Here is a 20,377-nt window from a genome sequence, read left to right as displayed (position 1 = left end):
ATTTCTGTGATAGTATGTATCTTTCCCTTAATGCATGTTACATAAACATAAGGGACAAGAGTACATAAGTTCATAAGGCTGTCATGTAGAAAGAATATAAAGATATCGGTAAACGACAGATTCTAGGAAACTTGTCTAGTCTAAACTGCGTTAAGTCTAGGATAGTTTGCAGTATCCATATATGATGACACAAAGAAGACTAAAGGAGAAACTAATAATAGTAAAGGAACAGCTAATGCTGTCTCACTGTAAATAAGGCAGCTCCACCCTTTGTCACATTTTCATTCTCTGCTGCTGATTCTGCCTCAAGCATAAATGAGAGGCACACACCTGTCTAGTGGTCTCACAGCTGACATTGCATGTCAGACCAAAAACCATGCCATGAGGTTGAAGAAATGTCCAATCGGTTGAATTTACCACAGATGGACTCCAATCAAGGTGTAAAAACATCTCAAAGATGATCAAGAAATGGGAGGCACCTAAAAAAAAAATAGCAAAGTGTCTGAATACTTATGTCAATGTGATATTTCAATTTTTCCTTTTTATTAGATTTGCAAAAAAATCTAAAATTCAGTTTTTGCTTTGTCACTGAGGTATTGAGTGTAGATTGATTAGGGAAAAAAATAATCAACAATTTTTGCATAAGGCTGCAATATAACAAAATGTGAAAAAATTGAAGGGGCCTGAATACTTTCTGAATACACTGTATAGGAAGCCCCTCTGTAATGCCAGAGCAACCTATTACTCATCATTAATAGTGGAAATTAAAAACAATCCTAGTTATCTTTGATCAGGATATGTCCTTTAACTCCCACATAAAACAAACTTCAAGGACTGCCTTTTTTCAGTAACAGTTACATAACATTACAAAAATCAGGTACATCCTTTTTCAAAAAGATGCAGAAAAACTAGTCCATGCTTTTGTTATTTCACGGCTGGATTATTGTAATTCCTTGTTATCAGGCTGTCCCAACAAATCTTTAAATTCTCTCCAGTTGATCCAAAATGCTGCAGCATGACTACTGACAGGAACTAGGAAAAGAGATCTCATTTCTCATTTGCCTCACTGCATTGGCCACCAGTAAAATCACCTGAAAAACCCTTAATGTTGAGGCACAATCATCCCTTAAAGAGCTCATAGTACCCTATTACCCCAGTTGAACACTGTGCTCCCAGAATGCAGGCTTGGTTGTGGTTCCTTGTCTCCAAACATAGATTTGGAGACAGAGCCTCCAGTTATCAGGCTCTGCTACAGTGGAACCATCTCCCAGTTTGGGTCCGGAAGGCAGAAACCCTCTCCACGTTTAAGAGTAGGCTTAAAACCTTCTTTTTGATAAAAGTTTACAGTTGAGGCTGGCTCAGGTTTGTCTTGAACCAACCCCTAAGTTATGCTGCTATAGGGCTAGACTGGACTTCCAATGATGCACCAAGCTGCTCTCTCCTCCTCTTCCTCTCTATCCATATGCATTCATATCCCATCAGTGCTTAATACTAATTTCGCTTCTACTCTACCATAGTTTTGTGCTTTCTCGTCTCTCTCTCCCCTCTAAACCTGTCACTTTCTGCAGGTATTTCTCCCTCAGGAGCTACAGAGGTTGGATCTGTGACTGCGGGCCCCAGCATGATCCTGCTTTGTACCCACTTTTCTCAATTATTAGGGGTCCAAGCCTGAGGGGGCTGGGTGCCACACATGCAAAGCATGCGTGGCACCCCAATATCAGCAGTGTTTGGAACCTTATTGTAATTGCTCGGATTTTTATTCTTTTTTTACACTATAAAAGTTATGTAAGTGAAATTTTCAGGGGAGATATAGAATGGTTCACACATGTCAGGCATTCAAAATTACACATTTCCTCTAGAAAGCGACGCTATAATCAAAGTGCGTTTTGACCAGTAACTCCAACATAGTACATCGCATATTGAAAAACGTCCTGGGTTGTGAATCCAATCTGCATGACACTTTGCACGTAGAATCTAGGGAGGCTCATGATAAAAAGTTATTAAAAGAATATCGATATTCCAAATAAAGCCAAAGTTATAAAGGAACAACTTCCTATAGTAGTGCTACTTCCTGTAGTTTTCTTTGGCATTCTTTAGCCTATGAGCTGCAGTTTGGCATATACGTGAAGCAGCAAGCGCAGCGCGTCTGTACGAGAGCTGGTATGAGCAGCAGCTCAGGTGACTCAAGTATATAGATTTGTACAGGTTTGTAGTACTAAATAGTGCACACAGCTACACTTAACCCTGAGGCGAAAACATCTCAGTCAGTCACTACCTCCACTGCTGAAAGCAAGTTAAACTTTGTCACACAGTACTCAAGTGAGTTTGCAAAACTATTTAAGGCTGTGATGCCTTTATTATATGGCTGTAGTTTGATGACATGTAAAGGCGTTTTTCAGTGTCAGAGTGCAAAAATACAGCTATTTACCAGTGTAACTTCAATTTGAATCAAATTCGCAAAATACCAGTAGAAAAGATTTGTTTGTTCATTGTTGGCCAGCACTACTCTGTTTCGCCGGCTTCAGTGACTCAATGCAATCTCTCATTTAGCATTTTGTTCATCGGTCTTTATGAAAAAATGAAGTGTATTCCTGGGGGTTATTTTCCACAGTCTAAGACAAATTGTTATCTTCTACAGCCATTGCAGCATTTTTTGAGCACAGAAAAAACTACAACTTGCATGAAGAGACTGCAAGCATGGCAGGATGGGTACTTGCGTTGTCCTAACTTCATTTCATCCATATACATAAAACTCAACAACGCCCTCTTCTTTATTAATTTTTTCAAATTTCTGGTCATAATTTCTGAAGTCTAGTGCACATTTAGTACATGAACATTTAGCACTAATGGGAAATGGTGATCATTAAAGGCTACCAAAAAAAAAAACACAAATATTGAATAAACAATGATATTAGATAATTTTTTCAAAAAACTACCATCCATTTAGATGTATGGAGCAAGGCAGATGACATACTGTTGAGAAAGGCTCTGTTGCAAGGCAGGATTTTTAGTTATTAGCTTAGTTACAAGTCAAGAGGTTAAATGCCTGGGACTCCCCCATCAGTCATTTAGAACTAAAGAAGCCTGTGGGATGAGAGGTGAAACATCTTCGAGAACCTCAAGCATTCCAGTTGCCTACGTATAGCACTTATGAATCGCAGTGCTGTTATTTAGGCTATATTTACTTTAAAATGATGACTCAGAGAGAAAGATAGAAGCAGCAGAATATCTTTCTTATTTTTTTCTTCCACACAGCACACAGCCTTCTTCTGGGTAACAAACCACTAGGAGGATGTTGCATTTTCAGTCTGGGATGAATGCTCCTAATCTGCCCCCTAGTGAATACACCTTTTAATCCTCCAGATACAAAGATTATTTTTTTTTTAAAGATTTAAAAGTGCACAATCAATATATGACCAACGATGCTGACATCGCAACCATTGGTGAATGCATTGCATTGATGAAAAGCTATTGTATCAGTGGCTTAACAGGCAAGGGTATGTATACAGGCCAGTTGGTGTGCTGCAACTGAGCATAAAACCATACAAAACTATATGTGCATATTTACAAAAAAACTAAGTCCATATTTTTAAAAGAATAACAATATATACACACACACACAGCAGATTTGGTAATCTGCTGCAGTTAAATTTATATGGTTATGAGAAAAAACATACTCAGTTTGATTAATTTAGAGAAGGGACTAAATAAACTAAATAGACTAATAGACTAAATTTTTTTAACAAACCTGTAAATGTCCCTGACCCTCCTGTTTAATGGACAGTGAACCTATATATATATATATATATATATATATATATATATATATACATATATATATATATATATAGCCTAACTTACAACACCAAAGCAAAATGATTGTATGTGCGAGAATAAAAAAAACTATTTAACAATACTGTAAACCTGTTTGTGATCCTGATCTGATTCTAGATCACTCCATGAGGGTGCTGAGACAGAATTCATCCTCCTCCACAAGATCCCTATCCTCAGTACTCATCCCCTGTGGGGCAATGTTGTGTGCAGAGGAGGAGTTAGATCCTGCTGCAAGATATGAATTAAATGAATAGACAGCTAAAGTGCCAGAGAGTCGCAGAACCTTATCTGGCAGTTTGTGCTCATAGTATGCATCTCCAGCCAGCGTCAAACCATATCTAATATATAAAAGAGAGCTAAGGGTCTGAAGGGACATACAATTCCTGAGTTTATTTTTAATAACACCTATTTGACTGTACAGTCTGTTTATCTCATCATGTGAGAGTAGGAGGGAGAGGACAGAAACTGCAGCAGAAGTGAAGTTTTCATATGTGTTTATGCCAGCTGTGTCCCTGTAATCCCCTAAAATTTGGATAAATTTGTAGGTTTAATGATTTATTCTTAAAAAACATGATAAAAAAAGAACCCACTGATTTCTTCCCACAGTTTTAATGTGACCGAGAAAGTCAAATAATGTGTAACTCTTTGTAGATGGGTGCTTTTACTTTTCTTATTGATAACTGTTAAAATTTAAACATCCATCGTATTTATATTTCAGTATATAACAAACTCCTCTGATATTTCAAAATGCTCATTGTTACATACTGATCAACTTTGCCAACTCATAAGCTCATTATTAACACATACAGTCTATGAGTTATTATACTGCATAAAAGTCTAAGGAAGCCCCTTCATTCACATTGTATTTATAAGTGGGTACATGTATACACTACAAACTGTACTCAGATTTTACAGTAAAATCTTGACTATTGCACACTGCCTCATTATTATGAGAGTTACATACTTTGTGAGTTACATACTGTAATGAATTAAAGGCTAATGCTTAAGTGTTTTAAGGCTCTCCTGCACTACCATTGCACTCCAAGGTCAATGAATTTTCCTATGATTAAAGTCCAAAAATCATGCCAATCACCAGAAATTTGCACAGCAAGCGCACACACTTTTCTCAGGAGATGCTTCTATAGTAATGTTTTACAATATATTATTTTAAGCTGTTGACAATTCAAAATTTGTCATAACGGTCGTTGATAGGTTTGATTGATTTGATAGTCGCCATCAGTCCAAGATGTTGGAGGCATGGTTAAAGCTGCTGCGTGCTGATGTTGCAATGGAATGATCGATTAGCTTTCACTTCTTTGGACTGAGTGTGCTGCTCCGCCTCTCTGCTACTGTCTGAACAGAGTAGACGCAAAGAGAGGTATGCCCCTCACTCACAGGGCAATACTGTCAACTCTCTTCTATAGAAAATACGGAAGGTTTGTCCAAAGATCACTAGATTTGTGTTGGCAACAGTTGGCAGAGAATCTCTGTTGCTGAAACGTATAGAATTGTTAAGAATCGCCTCTCCGTTCGCCATTTCGAGTTTTTGTTTGTTTTTCTGTTTGTGTGAAAAATGTTAGTTTTGTCTGAGGTGATGCTCTCATGTTTTTCCACTATTTAAGTGTGTGTATAGGTGTCTTGATATAAATTTTGTGAGATGCATGGATGTATTATAAGCAGTAATTATACTACTTGCTTTATAAAAGTTTTTTTTAATGAAGTGGAAACCCATCGGTACATCACCCATTGGTTGTGGACTACCATTCCGACGCCTCGAGTCTGGTTCTGCGGCCGTCGCCATCTTGGTTTTTTGGGGGGGTTTTTTTTGGAGCCAGTAGTGACCATATGTGGACGAAAGGTTAAAGCTGGTGAGGAGCAAGGGGTGGACATGCACGCCCACTTCTACCGGCAACCTGATTATACCAGGTTCTGGCTGCACCATGCGAAGTCGCTCCAAACAAAGTTAGCTTCCATAATGAGGAAGCTAACTTTTAACATAATGTTAACTTTATAGCTAAGTGTTAAAAGTAATCTTAGTAGCTAATTGACATACATGTCCACATTTGGCAGGTATTAAGAGGAGTTACCTTGTAATGTTATTGTAGAAGAAAATCCCATGTATAAGTTAACGTTAAACTGTATGTAACTATGACTAAACATATTCTTACATTGTGTTTCAAAATTGGTTCTGCAAATCTAAGGTTACGTTACCTAACTTGTCAACAGTGACAGCAGGTTGTTAGTGTCATTAAGTATAGCTAACTATTAGCTATAACAAAATTTCCTGTAGGTTATAATTCATTAACCATAATGATACAGGTAACTGTTGGTATCTCGACATGCTATTCGTTCAAGAACCAACAAATCAGCAGATGGAAATTAGCTCATTTAACTAAATTAACGTTACACCAGAGTACATTGTTATTTCTTAATGTGTACTCTCCCGGTTAAATGAATGAAGTACAGTTCAACGTTATGTGAGTGTGAGTTAATATTAATGTTCTTTGGTTAAGTTTTTTTAGGCTACTTTTTGCAAGGCATCTATTGGAATAATTTGTTTCTATTTCAGAAAAAGTACAATTACTGAGTACTGGGAACCATCAATGCATGTGCACCCACACCATACCACTTAAGTATTAGTTACTTACCTATTACTATTTAATGTAAAACAGTACAGCAGACTTTTTACAACTAAGCTGAGCGAATAATGTAATTTCGGATAACTGTGGAGAGTGCTCTGTCTTTTGCCTTTTTCGCTATGGCCTACAATATGATACATTTCTCACTATTACAGTGTTTTTTCCATCCAGCTATGGTCTGCATAACTGGGGACAGCTTCAACCTTGTCGCAGCAATAAAAGAGGACCTGCACCACCTCCATCTGCAGTATCCAGATATGAAGATCATCTTCTTTGGAATCACCCAGATATTCAGATGGAAGGCTGGTGCCAATCCGGGGATGATTGACATGGCTCGCATTGTTGTTAACAGTGTTATGGTAACATACACCGATCAGCCACAACATTAAAACAAGTTACTGGTATTAATGTTGTGGCAGAATGGTGTATATATACAGTATATATCTATATAAATATACCGTATATACAGTGGGGTCCAAAAGTCTTAGACCAAGTAAAAAGTGGTGTCAAACTTTTGGACCCCACTGTATATAGATACAGATGGGTGAAAATTAATTAATTTAATTTAATTTTAACTCATCAAGCCATTCAGTGACCCGTCATGCCCTGTGTATAGGGACATTATCATCCTGTTTTTCCACTGAATTTTCTGGTTTTTCCTTTGTCACCCATCTGTATATACTGTATATATAAACTCTTCTGCCACAACATTAAAACTGGTAACTGATTTTGATGTTGTGGCTGATCGATGTTCACTTGTTGCTGAAAATTATGTTGCATAGTTGAGATTCAACTACCCCTTTTTATTATCAAAACTTGTCTAATGACAGGTAAGTTCACCTTTACCTTGATCCACAGCTGTATTTTTTCATTTTTTCATTTTGTTAAGTAGTTAAGTAGTTATTTAATTCATACATTTACATTATTTTATACTTCATTCTGGTGTTGTTGATGGATAATAAAATTGTTGAAATGAATGCAGTTTTTAATGTGCAATAAAAGCATTTATGAAGCTCTTGCCCTGTTTGTTGATAGTTTTCACGGTGCAAATGTTGTATGAGTTTAACAATAGCAACATGCACAATATTGTAATCACAGAAGAAAACACTGATGGAGGTTTTACCAGAATTTGCAATTAATTACAAGGCTATTTATATTTTAGTTTTAAACAATATAAATAAGATAAATGTTTATTAAATGTTGCTGTTCTTGAACATTGACAATGAAGGACCAAAAGAGAGATATCAAGAGTTTGTGCTTTCTTTGTGTCTTATGTACTTATCAGTTTTAATGACACTGACAACACTAATACACCAAAGTTTCCTGCTAGATTAATTACGAGGCATATGGTATACATGTGAATATATGGTCAATTCTTAAAAACCAGACAAGAGCGTTCTGTAGTCAATGGAAAATGCACTCAGTACTGTTTAATCATGGTAGGTTTTTTAAAAATTCAATAAAACAAAACTATGACTACAAATTGCAAAGGGTAATTAAACACGTTTCCAATACTATAACTGTAGTTATGAATAAAAAGTAATGTACGTGAGCTGCACCACACTGACATTTTGGAAGTCTCTGTCAAATGAAAAACATGCAAGGACATGCAATATCAATTACTTAACCTAACTGCCTTAAAATCTAACAGTCAAATCTTCAGTACAAACTAAAGTGTTTGTATGCCAAATACATACTCTTAAAGTTGTAACAGCAGTACATATCTATTACAGGAGTCACATTGTGTTCCCTGGTGCACTCCTGGTTGGCCAGTTCCAGCTGTTTCCTACTGAAGACCCTTTTGTTGTCAAACAGGGAAATACTTTCATCTGTGAAGGTGATGACTGTGCCAGAACTGTTCCATCACTTAATTACAGTTTAATATTTTCAACATTCTGTTTTTAAAAATGTTACAACTATCACCTATCTAACAACAGCAGAAATGAAGTAGAAGGCAAGAAATTGAACCTGTGAATCTTAAGGACGGAGAATAATGAACTTAAAAAAAGTTGTTCTGTCCTTTCATCAGAGGAAGCTGAACTGAAAGTGGTTTTCTGGTGTCATCATCACGACCCATTTTTTTCCACAACCAGATGAATGGCACCAAATACACTGCTCCATACATGAAGTCTTCCTTCTACTGGCACTGGTCATTCAGTTTTCACAGTGTGGATACCTTTCGATTTGCAGTAGAAGACAAACACTTTAGTTAAGACGTGGTGGATCACAATGAATCACATGAAGATACCAGCTTGTCAGGATAGGTGCATGAGTGTGTGCTTCACTTAAGGACTATCATTTATGAACTTACAGTATTAAATCACAAACTCCTACATTTCAAATGTTCTTCTATATACTGTTTATTGTACATAAGAACACACTTGTAATATTTTTCTGATATGATCATTGTGTGAATGAACAGCATTTCTAAATAGAGTTTCTAACGTGTGTATGAGTCATCTTAAAACAGTGTTCTACGCTAACGGGTCCACAAACTGAATATCCGACACACCAAAGTGCAAAAAAAGACATCAGAAGCATTAACAACAGCGGTTAAATTCAAAGTAACATTTGAAAGATTTCCTGTTTTGGGTTTTCCATGTGCTTTAGGGAAAGGACAGGAGTCACTTGATATTGTTAAAAATGAAAAGAGTGGCATCATGATCATGGACATCATAAAGGGTGACTGATGATTTCATTAAATGTTGCTGTCCACACATTGTGATAAATTGTTACTAAAATGTTACCCCTGGTTAGGATTTGTATTTAATCCACTTTCACCAGTATTGTATAAGTACCAATGTAAGTATTGGTACAGAAAATGTATTGTGTAATTAGTGCATACAGTATAAATGTATCCTACCTTCTTTTCTGTGAAGAACTGCTCCTCCTGCACAGATGTGACGTGTTTAGATGGGGTCCAGTTTGCACTAACAAGGTAACCACATCTCCAATGAAAATGAGAATTGTTTGTTTATATATTAAAGAAGGGACAAAGCACATTAATTAACACAAGCATGAGTCCATCATGTAAATGTGCCAGATTTAGCCATACAGGCTCATCTTCATTTGCAGTCCCTGACCGGTTGATGGCTTATAAAAAACAATAAGAGAAATACAAACATAAGCACAGAAAAAATAGTCAAACTATGCACGAATTATCAGGCAACAAGCAGCCATTCGCATATAAGGGCACATTAAAGCAGAAATAAAAACCCTTGAATCCAACATTCACAGCATAGGGGGAATCATGCAGCCTTGGCAACACCCAAGCTGTAGCATAGCGAAACGCAAAGTATTGCATAAACATCAATATGACAACACATCAAAAGTAACACACCACAATGAACACTTTACATCACGATGACATAACCATTAGCCTACTCCAGATTACGAGAGCGTTTTTGATTGTCCAGTAATCACAATATTTGGGTCAATGAAAAAGCTATGCCCTTCTATCTGTCTGCCAGTGCTGCTTGTGAACTGAGGATCTGTTCCCAAAATGTATTGTCTTATGTTATTCTTACCAAGCCAGCATTATTTTACGTCTGCACTGCATGGCTACATGAACACCTAGCTGTACAACGTCACGTTAATGATTTTCATGTGTTTATTCTTAGAGATATAGCAGGTATTCAGAACTACCTAATGACAACATAGAAAGTTAACGTTTCTGTTTTAACCACATTTAACCTGAACTGTCACGACGTCCTCAAGGTCAGTTTTCTTAACTCACATTGATGCAGCATAGTACACTAATGCACTGCACTTTAATGTGGTCACACGTGCCAGAAACACACAACAACGTCGTTATCGTAGCATTAGTTTAAGTTGTGACTGTATCGGGCTTTGGTTGAATAGTTACCACTACATTAACAGATGGGTTAACACTCCCACAGTTTGTAGTTAACACAGGTTACCAGTCCGGCGGTGCAAGGTACCGTTAGCATAGCAAACGCTGTGTTGTCAGTTAACACTTGCGCTAATTAGATATCTTGGCTACCAAGGTGAATCCATAATTCACATTAACTATGATATTAACAAAATTTACTTAGCAGATAAATTGACCAGCCGACTCCTTCAGTGACTTTACACAGCTCCATGGATACGCAATGCTCCATCCTGACATGCAGGTCGCAGTGCGTGACCGGAACTTTTCGATCACAAGGTAGCCACGCCCCAAAGCACACTCTAGTTTATCGTCTATTTTACTCTAAATGGGACCATAATTTACAAAATGAACATCATGCTGTATTGTAGAAGACTTTAAACTAGCGATTGAAACCATAAACTCTTTAGGAAAATGTTTATTGAGGTAATAAATCAAGTAAGAAGTAGGGTTATTTTCTCATAGATTCCTATAACTAGCCTAACCTGTCGGAGTTCTTTTTGCAACTAGTGGAGTCACCCTCTGCTGGTCATTAGAAAGAATGCAGGTTAAAGGCACTTCCGCATTGACTTGACTTTCAGTCTTTGTACATTTTTTATACAGTCTATGCTCTTAGTACATCCAAAACTAACTTTTATACAGCAATTATTTATCATTCATAATTCATTACAATCCTTATTTCTAGAGGCGTGATTGGTTACAATCTTCACGCCACCCAATGATTGACCGTGATTTTATGTAAAGTTTTCGATTTAGCCAACGGCATTGAGGGGAGGGCGTGTTCAAAGCACAGTGAGGTGGACCTGGAAGCGTTGCAGTTGCATGATGTTAGGGAAAGTGGACATTACTCCTTCAGCCATTATAGAGGTGTGTACCTTTTGAAGGGAGAGCTTGCTTTGTCGGACCCGAAACTAAATATGGCTGATCTCCAGGTGGGTTTGGAATTAGCAATATGCAAGCACTGAATAGCCCGTTCATATTCCGCTGTGTCCCGTTAAACGAGCAATAGAGGAAGCCGTTAGCTCGGTTTATAGGCTATGCTAACAACAAATGAAAGAGAGCCTCGGGTCTTGCTTTCTCAAATTGAGTGAGCACATGGCAACTGAAGAGGAGAGCATCGTTTCCTACTGATACTCTGATGCACGATACGGGCTACTGTGTAAGAGTGAGCTTAGTTTGTGAATTTACGTGGTGATGGGTGTGGGAAATGGAATTCATTGTCATCCTTCGTTCCGCGAGGTCACGTGCACTAAGTACAGTTTATGCCAAGTGTTAACAGGTTATGTCTTTGGTGTACCCTCGTCCTCAGTGTTGGTCGGTGGAATTTGAATGGGCGGTACTGAAGAGCTCAACTTTAGTAAGAAGGCAGCATGACTGCTGACCCATAGCTATGCATGCCTGCTCATATGTTGGAGGACTGAGTATTTATGTGAGGGGAACTTCTTAAACTGCCATGTCCTGCCTCGCAGCTAGACACGCAGCCACATCTGGCAGCTGACCAGCACGAGTTTGAAAGAGTATTAAAATGGTGCCGTCATTCAGACTTTTCTCCCTTACCTTTCACCTACAGCCATCCAGCAAGTGACACAGCCTGGTGGTGGGGAAAGACAAATATCCATTCTGTAAAGGTTGCCTACAATCTGACCTTTGCTCCTCCTTTATAATTCTACCACCTGTTGTGTTTTTGTGTCCCTGAGGTTTCTTCATAGATTTATTTATTTATTTTTTTTTTTTTTTTTTTATACATATGGAGACAAACAACAGCAGCACATTTTTGAACAGTGTGGCAAGTTTTCCTGTGTAGATTGTTCTGTTTCATTTGGTGTTTTTGATGCATTTATTCACATCATTATCTGTAGTGCTTTTCTGGCAATAAGCAGACCAATGAGATTATATAAAGCATGAATCCAAAAACCTGTAAAAGATCATTTTACTGGGACTTTTTAGTATCCAACCTGGTATTCCCCTGGCCCAGTTGGCACAGAGTGGCACAGCTAGTGGGGTTTTCTCCAGATTCACAGTCTCATTGGAAAGATTTGAGGGATATCTCATGCTGTGCTGAACACATGAACCCATGATCTTAGTCTTATCAAACTCTGGAGGTGAAGGAGTGAACGTTGATTTATTGTGGTAGAGTCTCATGTTAACAAAAGTTTAACTAATTGACAAACAAAAGGCATATGTAATGCAAGCTTAGGTAAGGGAGCTGTGCACAGCATGGATAACTGCCAATAGGTTAGCAGAGGTGGTTAAAGTTAAAAAATATCTTTATTCACTGCTAGTTTTTCCTTCACACACAAAATGTTCCTACTGCTCAAAATGTTGATGTATTGATTCAATATGATAAGAATGAACTTAATGGATCTAACTATTGTATCAATTTAGTTACAAGATGATTCCCTAACTGTAGCCTCACTCATTAAATATGAAGCATTTCTCATGTGTTATATTTAAAAACACTGTAATGTTTCAATAACATTAACCTGAAAGACTAAAAGGCTTATTTTCAGAAACTTCTGTTTCATAAAGCAAGTTTAGATCAGTCTGGTCGATGTGACAAGTCTAGCCTGGTGCTGGTCAGGCCAATTTTCACCATTTCTGGCTTCACCTCAGGTGTAACTAATGTTATAGTCAGACTGAAACTATGTTTTACCCCATCAGTCTGTTAGCACTGTCAACAGAAGTCAAAGTAATCACTTATACCACAATTTGACATACTGCAGTCCACAGTCATTGCCAGGTGAAAGTGTCAAGCTCAGTATTACAGTTGACTTATGTGATTGCCAATGCAGTTTATGCCTTGGAACAAATATATATTTTTACTGTAGTATTTTTGGGTCATTTGATTAAATTAAAGCAAAAAAGAAATTAGAGGCCAAAGTACGTGTATAATATGTGTACACAACAAGTGCAATTCTCTTGGTCCACCATGTTGAATAAACAACAAGACAAGAGAATAGCAAGCACTTAACTCAGCTTCAAGGAGTATGCTCATGTTATTCTAAAGTCTGGGGTGTTGCTTTGTAGGTGATCCTGACCTCTGACCGACTGTAGTCCATGGGAATCAACAAAGTATCACATTAGTATTGTTAGTAAAATTGTTGTCCTCTCCTCTGTAGGCTAAATTTGACACAGCAGCAGCTGAGGTAAAGCAACTGAAGGCGAAGCCAACAGATGATGAGATGCTGCAGGTCTACTCCCTGTTCAAGCAGGCCACCGTAGGTGAAGTCAACACAGGTGAGACAGCACTGATTGCCTCCTTTTCACAAACACGTATTCTCAATACAGTGTCACCACTTTCATATCTGCTGTTGATGTAACTTGACATTAGTCTAAAGAAATTGTTACCAAACTTATTTAAAACACAGCACCCCATTATAGTAATATCTTTTTTCCAAGTTCTGATTTAGTTTCTTTTGGTCAGCTATCAGTTGTTTATTTCTTTGACCTCAGTTTATAAATTGAGGAATCTTCTTTAACAAGGTCTTAAATATGGTTATTTTGGCATTTATTGCTTATTCCTTCAATTTTGAAACTTCAGTATAGATATCCAGTTTCTAATTTTGCCCTGATTTTTTTTTTTTTTTTTTTTTTTTTTAATTTATTTATTTATTGTGGTGAAACATTATTAGAAATCTGCTGTAAAAAAAATAAAAAACCTGCACCACCCGTGTCCTGTACCAACGGCACCCAGTTTAGGAAGCATTTAACTGAGGAGAGTAGCCACTTGGCTCCTGTTCCTACACTTTAACAAGAGGCTTTTTGGCCTCAAATGCATTACACCTCCAGTACAAATAGTGTCTGCCAACTTGTTTCATTTAGTTAAATCTCTTCACTTACATTTGTCTTTGTCTTTCTTCTCTCTGAAGGTCGTCCTGGGATGTTTGATTTCACTGGGAAAGCTAAATGGGATGCCTGGGAGAAGCAGAAAGGTATACATTCAGTCCTGTGGATGTTAAATATATTTTTTTCATCATCACTACTCGGGTGCCAGGCATACCTTTTTTTTTTTTTGAAGCGGTTTCCAGTATTTCTATGTATAGAGAGAGCTTATTGTACTTGTAGGATTTTGCCTCTTTTTAGTTACACTACACACATCTCCAGATTGACTGTCTGAATGGAAAGATTTCAGGGTTATTTCAAGTTGTGCTGAAGCTCTGTTGATATAGCCACAGCAAAACTCAACCATTTGTGTGCATGTTATCACATCAGTTTACACTTCAGTCACATCATGATGTCTTTGTTTCAAATCCACTGTGGTGGTGTACAGAGGCTAAATTACAAAAAAAGTGTTACTGTCCAAATACTTATGGCCCCAACTGTATAAGTATCAGATCACACTTCGTATTCACTTCTCCAAGGTCTCTGATAAGAAAAATATTGTTAGTGTGTTGTACTTTAGACTTTCAGCTTTAATTCAAGGGGTTTAACAAAAAATATTGTCTTAACCTTTTAGGAATGATAGCCATTTATATACATAGTCTCATTTTCTCACCCTCATTTTCAGAGGGTCAAATGTAATCGGACAAACTAACATAATTATAAATATAAGGTTAATATTTGGATGAAAATCCTTTGCACTCAATGACTGTCTGAAGTTTTGAACCCATGGACATCACCAAATGCTGAGTTTCCTCCCTTGACATGCTTTGCCAGGACCTTAATGCAGCCACCTTTCACAGTTTGTTTTGGGTCATTATCCATCTGTACTGTGAAGCACCATACTATCAGTTTTGCAGCATTTGGCTGAATCTGCTGGCTGAAAGCCCTATACACTTCAGAATTCATCCTGCTACTTCTATCAGCAGTCACATCATCAATAACCACCAGTGACCCACTTCCATTAGCAGCCATACATGCCCATGCCATAACACTGCCTCCACCATGTTTGACAGATGATGTGGTTGCTTTGATTCATGACCTGTTCCTCTCCTTCTCCATACTCTTCTCATCCCATCATTCTGATACAAGTTAATCTTGGTTTCATCTGTCCAGAATCTTGTTCCAGAACTGGACAGACTTTTTTAGATGAGTGTTACCAGTGGTCTACACCTTGTTATAAACCCTCTGTATTTACATTCATGAAGGCGTCTTCATGATTGTAGACTTTGACAATGATACGCCTACCTCCTCAAGAGTGCTCTTGACCTGGCTTGATGTTGTGAAGGGGTTTTTCTTCAAGTAAAGAAGTCTGCAATCATCAACTTTAGTTCTCTTCCTTGGTCTTCCAGGGCTTTTAGTGTTGCTGAGCTCACCAGTGCATTCTTTCTTTTTAAGGATGTACCAAATTTTTGATTTGGCAACTCCTAAAGTTTCTGCCATCTGTCTGATAGGTTTTTTTTTTTTTCAGTCTAATGATGGCCTCCTTCATTTGCATCAACACCTTTCTGGACCCCAAATTAAGAGTTCCCAGGAGCAGCTACCAAATGCAAATTCAATACCTGGAATCAACTCCAGAACTTTTATCTGCTTCATATGTCATGCAATGAAGGAACAGGCCACACCTGGCCATGAAACTGATTGGTGGTCAACGGTCCACTTCCTTTTGAGCCTCTAAAAATGAGGGACTATATATAAAAATGGTTTTAATTCCTATATGGTGCATATAGGAAACCCCTTGAATTAAAGCTAAATCAAGATGTGATTGCTCTTAGCAATCACATCTTGATTGATTCGTATTAAGTCTGTTGTGGTGTACAGAGGCAAAATTACAAACCTTTTCACTGTCCAAATACCTGACTCTATTTACTTAAATGTTGAATAAATGTGAATCTGACAGATTGACAAGTATAGCCTTCTAAATTTGGAGCACTTTATTTTTCATGACCTAATTGATAGAGTTTAGTAAATCTGTGTATTTTGACAACCCGGGTGTCAGAACAGACTATCTATGAATTTTACATTCACACACTCTAATTTGCATTGTGGGGTGTGGCTATGGTGAAGGAGAGTAGCACTGTGACACAAGCAGGCTGAGGTCGAAAAAACAAAATAGATTGCAATACAGAGAGAATCAGATTTTGATCAACTTTATTTATTATTATTTCAGCTGATACCGATCCAATGAAATATGCCTGAATCAGCCACCGATATCGATCCATAAGATGGGCTTGAGGCATCCCTTAGTTTATGGTGTTAGGGGATCAAATCACTATAGATTTTTATTAAACTTAAACAAACTGACAAGCATAATTGCCAATGCTGACTTTACCCCAGAAAGTTGTGAAAGAAGTGAAATGCAGGTGTGTTGCATTTGAGAAAGGAAAAAACTTGTAATTATAAGCAAATATTATATCAAGAGGAAGGGCTGGGGCCATATGGCAGAAAAATAAAAGTTTGGAGATGATTCACAATTTAAATGTATTTCTTTTGCTGCAAAGTGCAGCCAGACTAGAACTTGATTGAAACAACAATCATTTTTGCCTACATGCCCACATCGTTTCACCAGATAATGCCTCAGCAACAATTACAGAGCACAGATAAATGTAGTCGTTTTTGCAGTCTATCTCTCTCATTCAGTAGATGCTATCCCTAGATTTCCTACCACATAGCTAGAGCCAGCTAATCACCAGTAGTCACAACAAGTCCCATACATTTTGCCAGGTGCAAATAAAGTGAAATCATTCACATCACAGGACCGTTGTGACTTCAGACAGCTAATACAGCAGACATCTACGTTACTTTTTTACAGAAAATAACTTTTTTTTTTTGTCCTGGTTGAAATAACTCCATTTCCACAATGTTGACACTATACATTTCATGCAAAACTAAAAATTCAGATTTATGGGCTTAATATCACTTATCTCAGCCCAATCATCCTTTAAGTTTTTTGGTCTGGGTTTGACATTGAAGGCCCAAATTCACTGTCAAACCCAGTAATTAAGCTTCATTTGATAGACACCAGCAGGGCTCTGAGTAATCAGGACTACACAGTACATGCGACAAGGAGGAAGTCACTGTTTAAAGTAAGAAGCAGTGGTAATTTATTTATTTTTTTGTCTATATTGTGTTTACTTAAATGCATTTTGATTTTTTTTTTTTTTTTTTTCATTAACAGGCAAGAGCAAAGAGGATGCCATGAATGAGTATATCAACCTGGTGGGGCAGTTGAAGCAAAAATATGGATTCTAATGTCACATGATAACCATAAAATAGCTTGGCCAACTGCTGGATGGACTGAGAGCACTAGCATGAGACCACCACCACTTGTCCCCCATCATGATGCTGAGAAATGCCTTGGAGTGTGTCCTTTCACAACATGTGAATAACCATCGATTCACAATCCAAAACTGTCCTCCACCATCATATGAGTACCATCATATTTTAGTTAATGATTTCAAACACACATCTACACAGAATCCTGCCATTTCAAAATAAAATATTTTTTCTCAAAATGCTGTTTTCTGGTGTCCTGATTTTCTGAAGAGTCCTTGTTTCATACATAATTTATGTTCATTATGTCAAACTGAGACTGAGATTGAATGACACTGGAACTGGATGGTGGCTAGGTGAATAAATTCATATAGTAGGGTGTTTCAATAATTTGATCAGGGGCTGTATTCACAAACTATGTCACCACTACAAGTCCTCCCTAAATGAAACAAAAAGTTCCAAGCTAAAAGTTTCCTCTGCAGACCTTGTCACAAAGTTGCTTTGAAAAAGGCTCATGTCCAACCTTACACACTCAGACATTTACACGGACTCCCAAACAGGTTGTGGAGGCTAGTTGCTGTCATCTGGTGAAATCAAGTGTTTGAGAGCTCTCTGGTTAACTGTTTTCTTTTTGCACACTGCCCGTAGGTCTGCAACTCTACAGACTTGGCTTAAGGAAAAAACCTGTAATGCATTGCCTTGCCATGTTTAAATGTCAATGGCAGTGGAACTGCGCATTAAAAATCAAGAAAAATGAAACATTGAAGGAATCGACAAGGTGACATTTCCTTTTAATTACAAACACAGTGGCATGAAAAACCTTGGGCACCCCTGGTCAAAATTTGTCACTGTGAATAGTCAACCCAGTAAAAGCTGAACTGATTTACAAAAGGCATGAAGACCTATTTCTTTAATATTTTAATCAAGATTACTTTTTAATTCCATCTTTTAAAGATTTGATACAATAAAAAAGGAAAAGGTCTCAAACAAAAGTTTGGGCACTCTGCATGGTCAGTACTTGGTAACAACTCCTTTGCCAAGTATCACAGCTTGTAAACAATTTTTTAGCAGTTGAGAGTCGTTAAGTTCCTTTATGGGGGATTTTCTCCCATTTTTCCTGCAAAAGGCTTCTATTTCTTTGAGATTATCGAGCTATCTTGCACGACCGCTCTTTTGAGTTCTAACCACAGATAATCAATGTTGTTTAGGTTGGGGGACTGTGAGGGCCTTGGCAAAACCTTTAGCTTCCACCTCTTGAGCTAGTCCATTGTGGATTTTGAGGTGTGTTTAGGATCATTATCCTGTTGTAGAAGCCATCCTCTTTTCATGTAGTTCATGTTAGTCATATATTAATGCCAGACACTCCCTGAACTGGACACTGGACTCTACAGTCAATCATAACTGCCATCAGTGTCAAGGTAAACTCATTTAATTTGATTTATATCTTTCTAATGGTAATTGAATGTATTTATAAGATGACCATAAGTTTTGTGTTTAAAATAAAGCAATAAAGTTACTAGTAATTACAACTGACAAATAAATGACAAGTATAGGAATAAAACAGAGGTACTCAATAAAAGATAATCTGTTTCAAAGTACTACTTGAATAATGTACTTCATTACGTTAAACAACTAATGAGATTAGAGCAGTTAGTCTTACTGTTCATGTTCTTTTATCCTATCCATTACCATGTTTTTTTTTTTTACAAGACATGGGATAAAATATTTAAATGCTCCATAAAAATAGCTTATGGTGCAAATGACTATTGTTTTCAGTTTCAAATAATCAGTTCGATGTTCATTCAAAAAGATAAAGTATTCCTTAGGGTTACACTAATAACTGGCCAAATGGGAAAATATTTCATACATAACCGACAAAATGCTTGTGGTTGTATATTAATCAGGCTGTTTTAAATTATTATTAATTATATCAGTTATTTTTATTATCATTAACTTCTGATTATTTTCTCAATTAATCAATAAATTGTTCATTCTATAGAAAAAAATAAATAAATAAATAACACAATTCACAATTTCCCAGAGCCCAGGGGGACATCTTCAAAACCCAAAGATGTTCATTTTATAATGATATAAGTAGATTGGTAAATCTTAACATTGGAGAAGCTGCAACCAGATAATGTCAGACATTTTTTTGCTTGAGAAATCACTTCTTAGACGATTACTCTACTATCAAAATAGTTAATTATTTTCTATTGCACTCATTAGGCCAAAGCCTGATGAAGACACAGTGGTGTTGAAATGTTTAGTCTAATTTAATAACATTTCGGGAGCTAGAATCCAGTGGTTGAATAATTATTTTTCATTTACTGACTGCTATCTTTCTTTTGCCCTGCTAGGTCAATCTGATGACGAGGGGGTGGAGGTAGGAATGGGCTGTTGTCATGCTCTGGTCTCCCTGGCTGTGGTACATGCCATCTTTGGCTTGGAGTTCTAGGCGGTAACCTGGGTGAGCAAGGACCAGGAATCAGCCTGTCGATAGGTCCTGGGGTCAGCCCTGACACTAGTGGCAGCATCCATGTCTACGACAGCTGTGGATGTGTTTTTGGCTCTGCGTCAAGGGTGTTTGTCGCTATTGGGCATCATGCTTACTTTCTGGTGCCAGATCAACGCAGTCATAGGACTTTCTCCTGAATGGAATGGCAGCCATCACATCCATTACAGATACATGCTAGCTCAACTAAGTGGGTCAAGTAAAGGAGATTCCAGTGACCTCAAATGTATGGGGATGAGTTGAATTTATCTCTTAGTTGATGTGGATCCATTTTACAATGTCAGAAAATGTCACTTGTCACTCTTACATACCTCCTTTTCAGTTCCTGGGCAGTGTGGCGTAACAATTAGT

At 37.5% G+C, this 20,377-nt stretch overlaps 1 protein-coding gene and 1 long non-coding RNA gene across 4 annotated transcripts; one reads left to right on the top strand and one right to left on the bottom strand.

Annotated features, from left to right (window-relative positions):
• Positions 1-8,557: 8,557 nt before the first annotated feature.
• LOC120801872 lies at positions 8,558-10,661 on the bottom strand. 2 transcript variants are annotated; one of them, XR_005709149.1, is made up of 3 exons: positions 10,525-10,661; positions 9,337-9,421; positions 8,558-8,649 (listed from the first exon to the last, which is right to left on the bottom strand). It is a non-coding gene; the product is annotated as an uncharacterized LOC120801872 (long non-coding RNA). The 2 variants fall into 2 exon arrangements; XR_005709148.1 differs by having other exon boundaries at positions 9,337-9,403; positions 10,525-10,657.
• A 446-nt stretch (positions 10,662-11,107) lies between these two features.
• Positions 11,108-17,756, top strand: LOC120801871 (acyl-CoA-binding protein-like). 2 transcript variants are annotated; one of them, XM_040149186.1, is made up of 4 exons: positions 11,108-11,229; positions 13,482-13,599; positions 14,232-14,294; positions 17,420-17,756. In XM_040149186.1, the coding sequence occupies exons 1-4, from the start codon at positions 11,185-11,187 to the stop codon at positions 17,491-17,493; spliced, it is 300 nt and encodes a 99-aa protein (XP_040005120.1). In that variant the 5' UTR covers positions 11,108-11,184; the 3' UTR covers positions 17,494-17,756. The 2 variants fall into 2 exon arrangements, with proteins under 2 accessions (XP_040005120.1, XP_040005121.1); XM_040149187.1 differs by having other exon boundaries at positions 11,134-11,294.
• The last annotated feature ends 2,621 nt before the right edge of the window (positions 17,757-20,377 follow it).

The sequence above is a fragment of the Xiphias gladius genome, chromosome 16, assembly GCF_016859285.1.
Source record: "Xiphias gladius isolate SHS-SW01 ecotype Sanya breed wild chromosome 16, ASM1685928v1, whole genome shotgun sequence".
Taxonomy (NCBI): domain Eukaryota; kingdom Metazoa; phylum Chordata; class Actinopteri; order Istiophoriformes; family Xiphiidae; genus Xiphias; species Xiphias gladius.
This window is presented reverse-complemented; position numbering and strand designations above follow the sequence as displayed.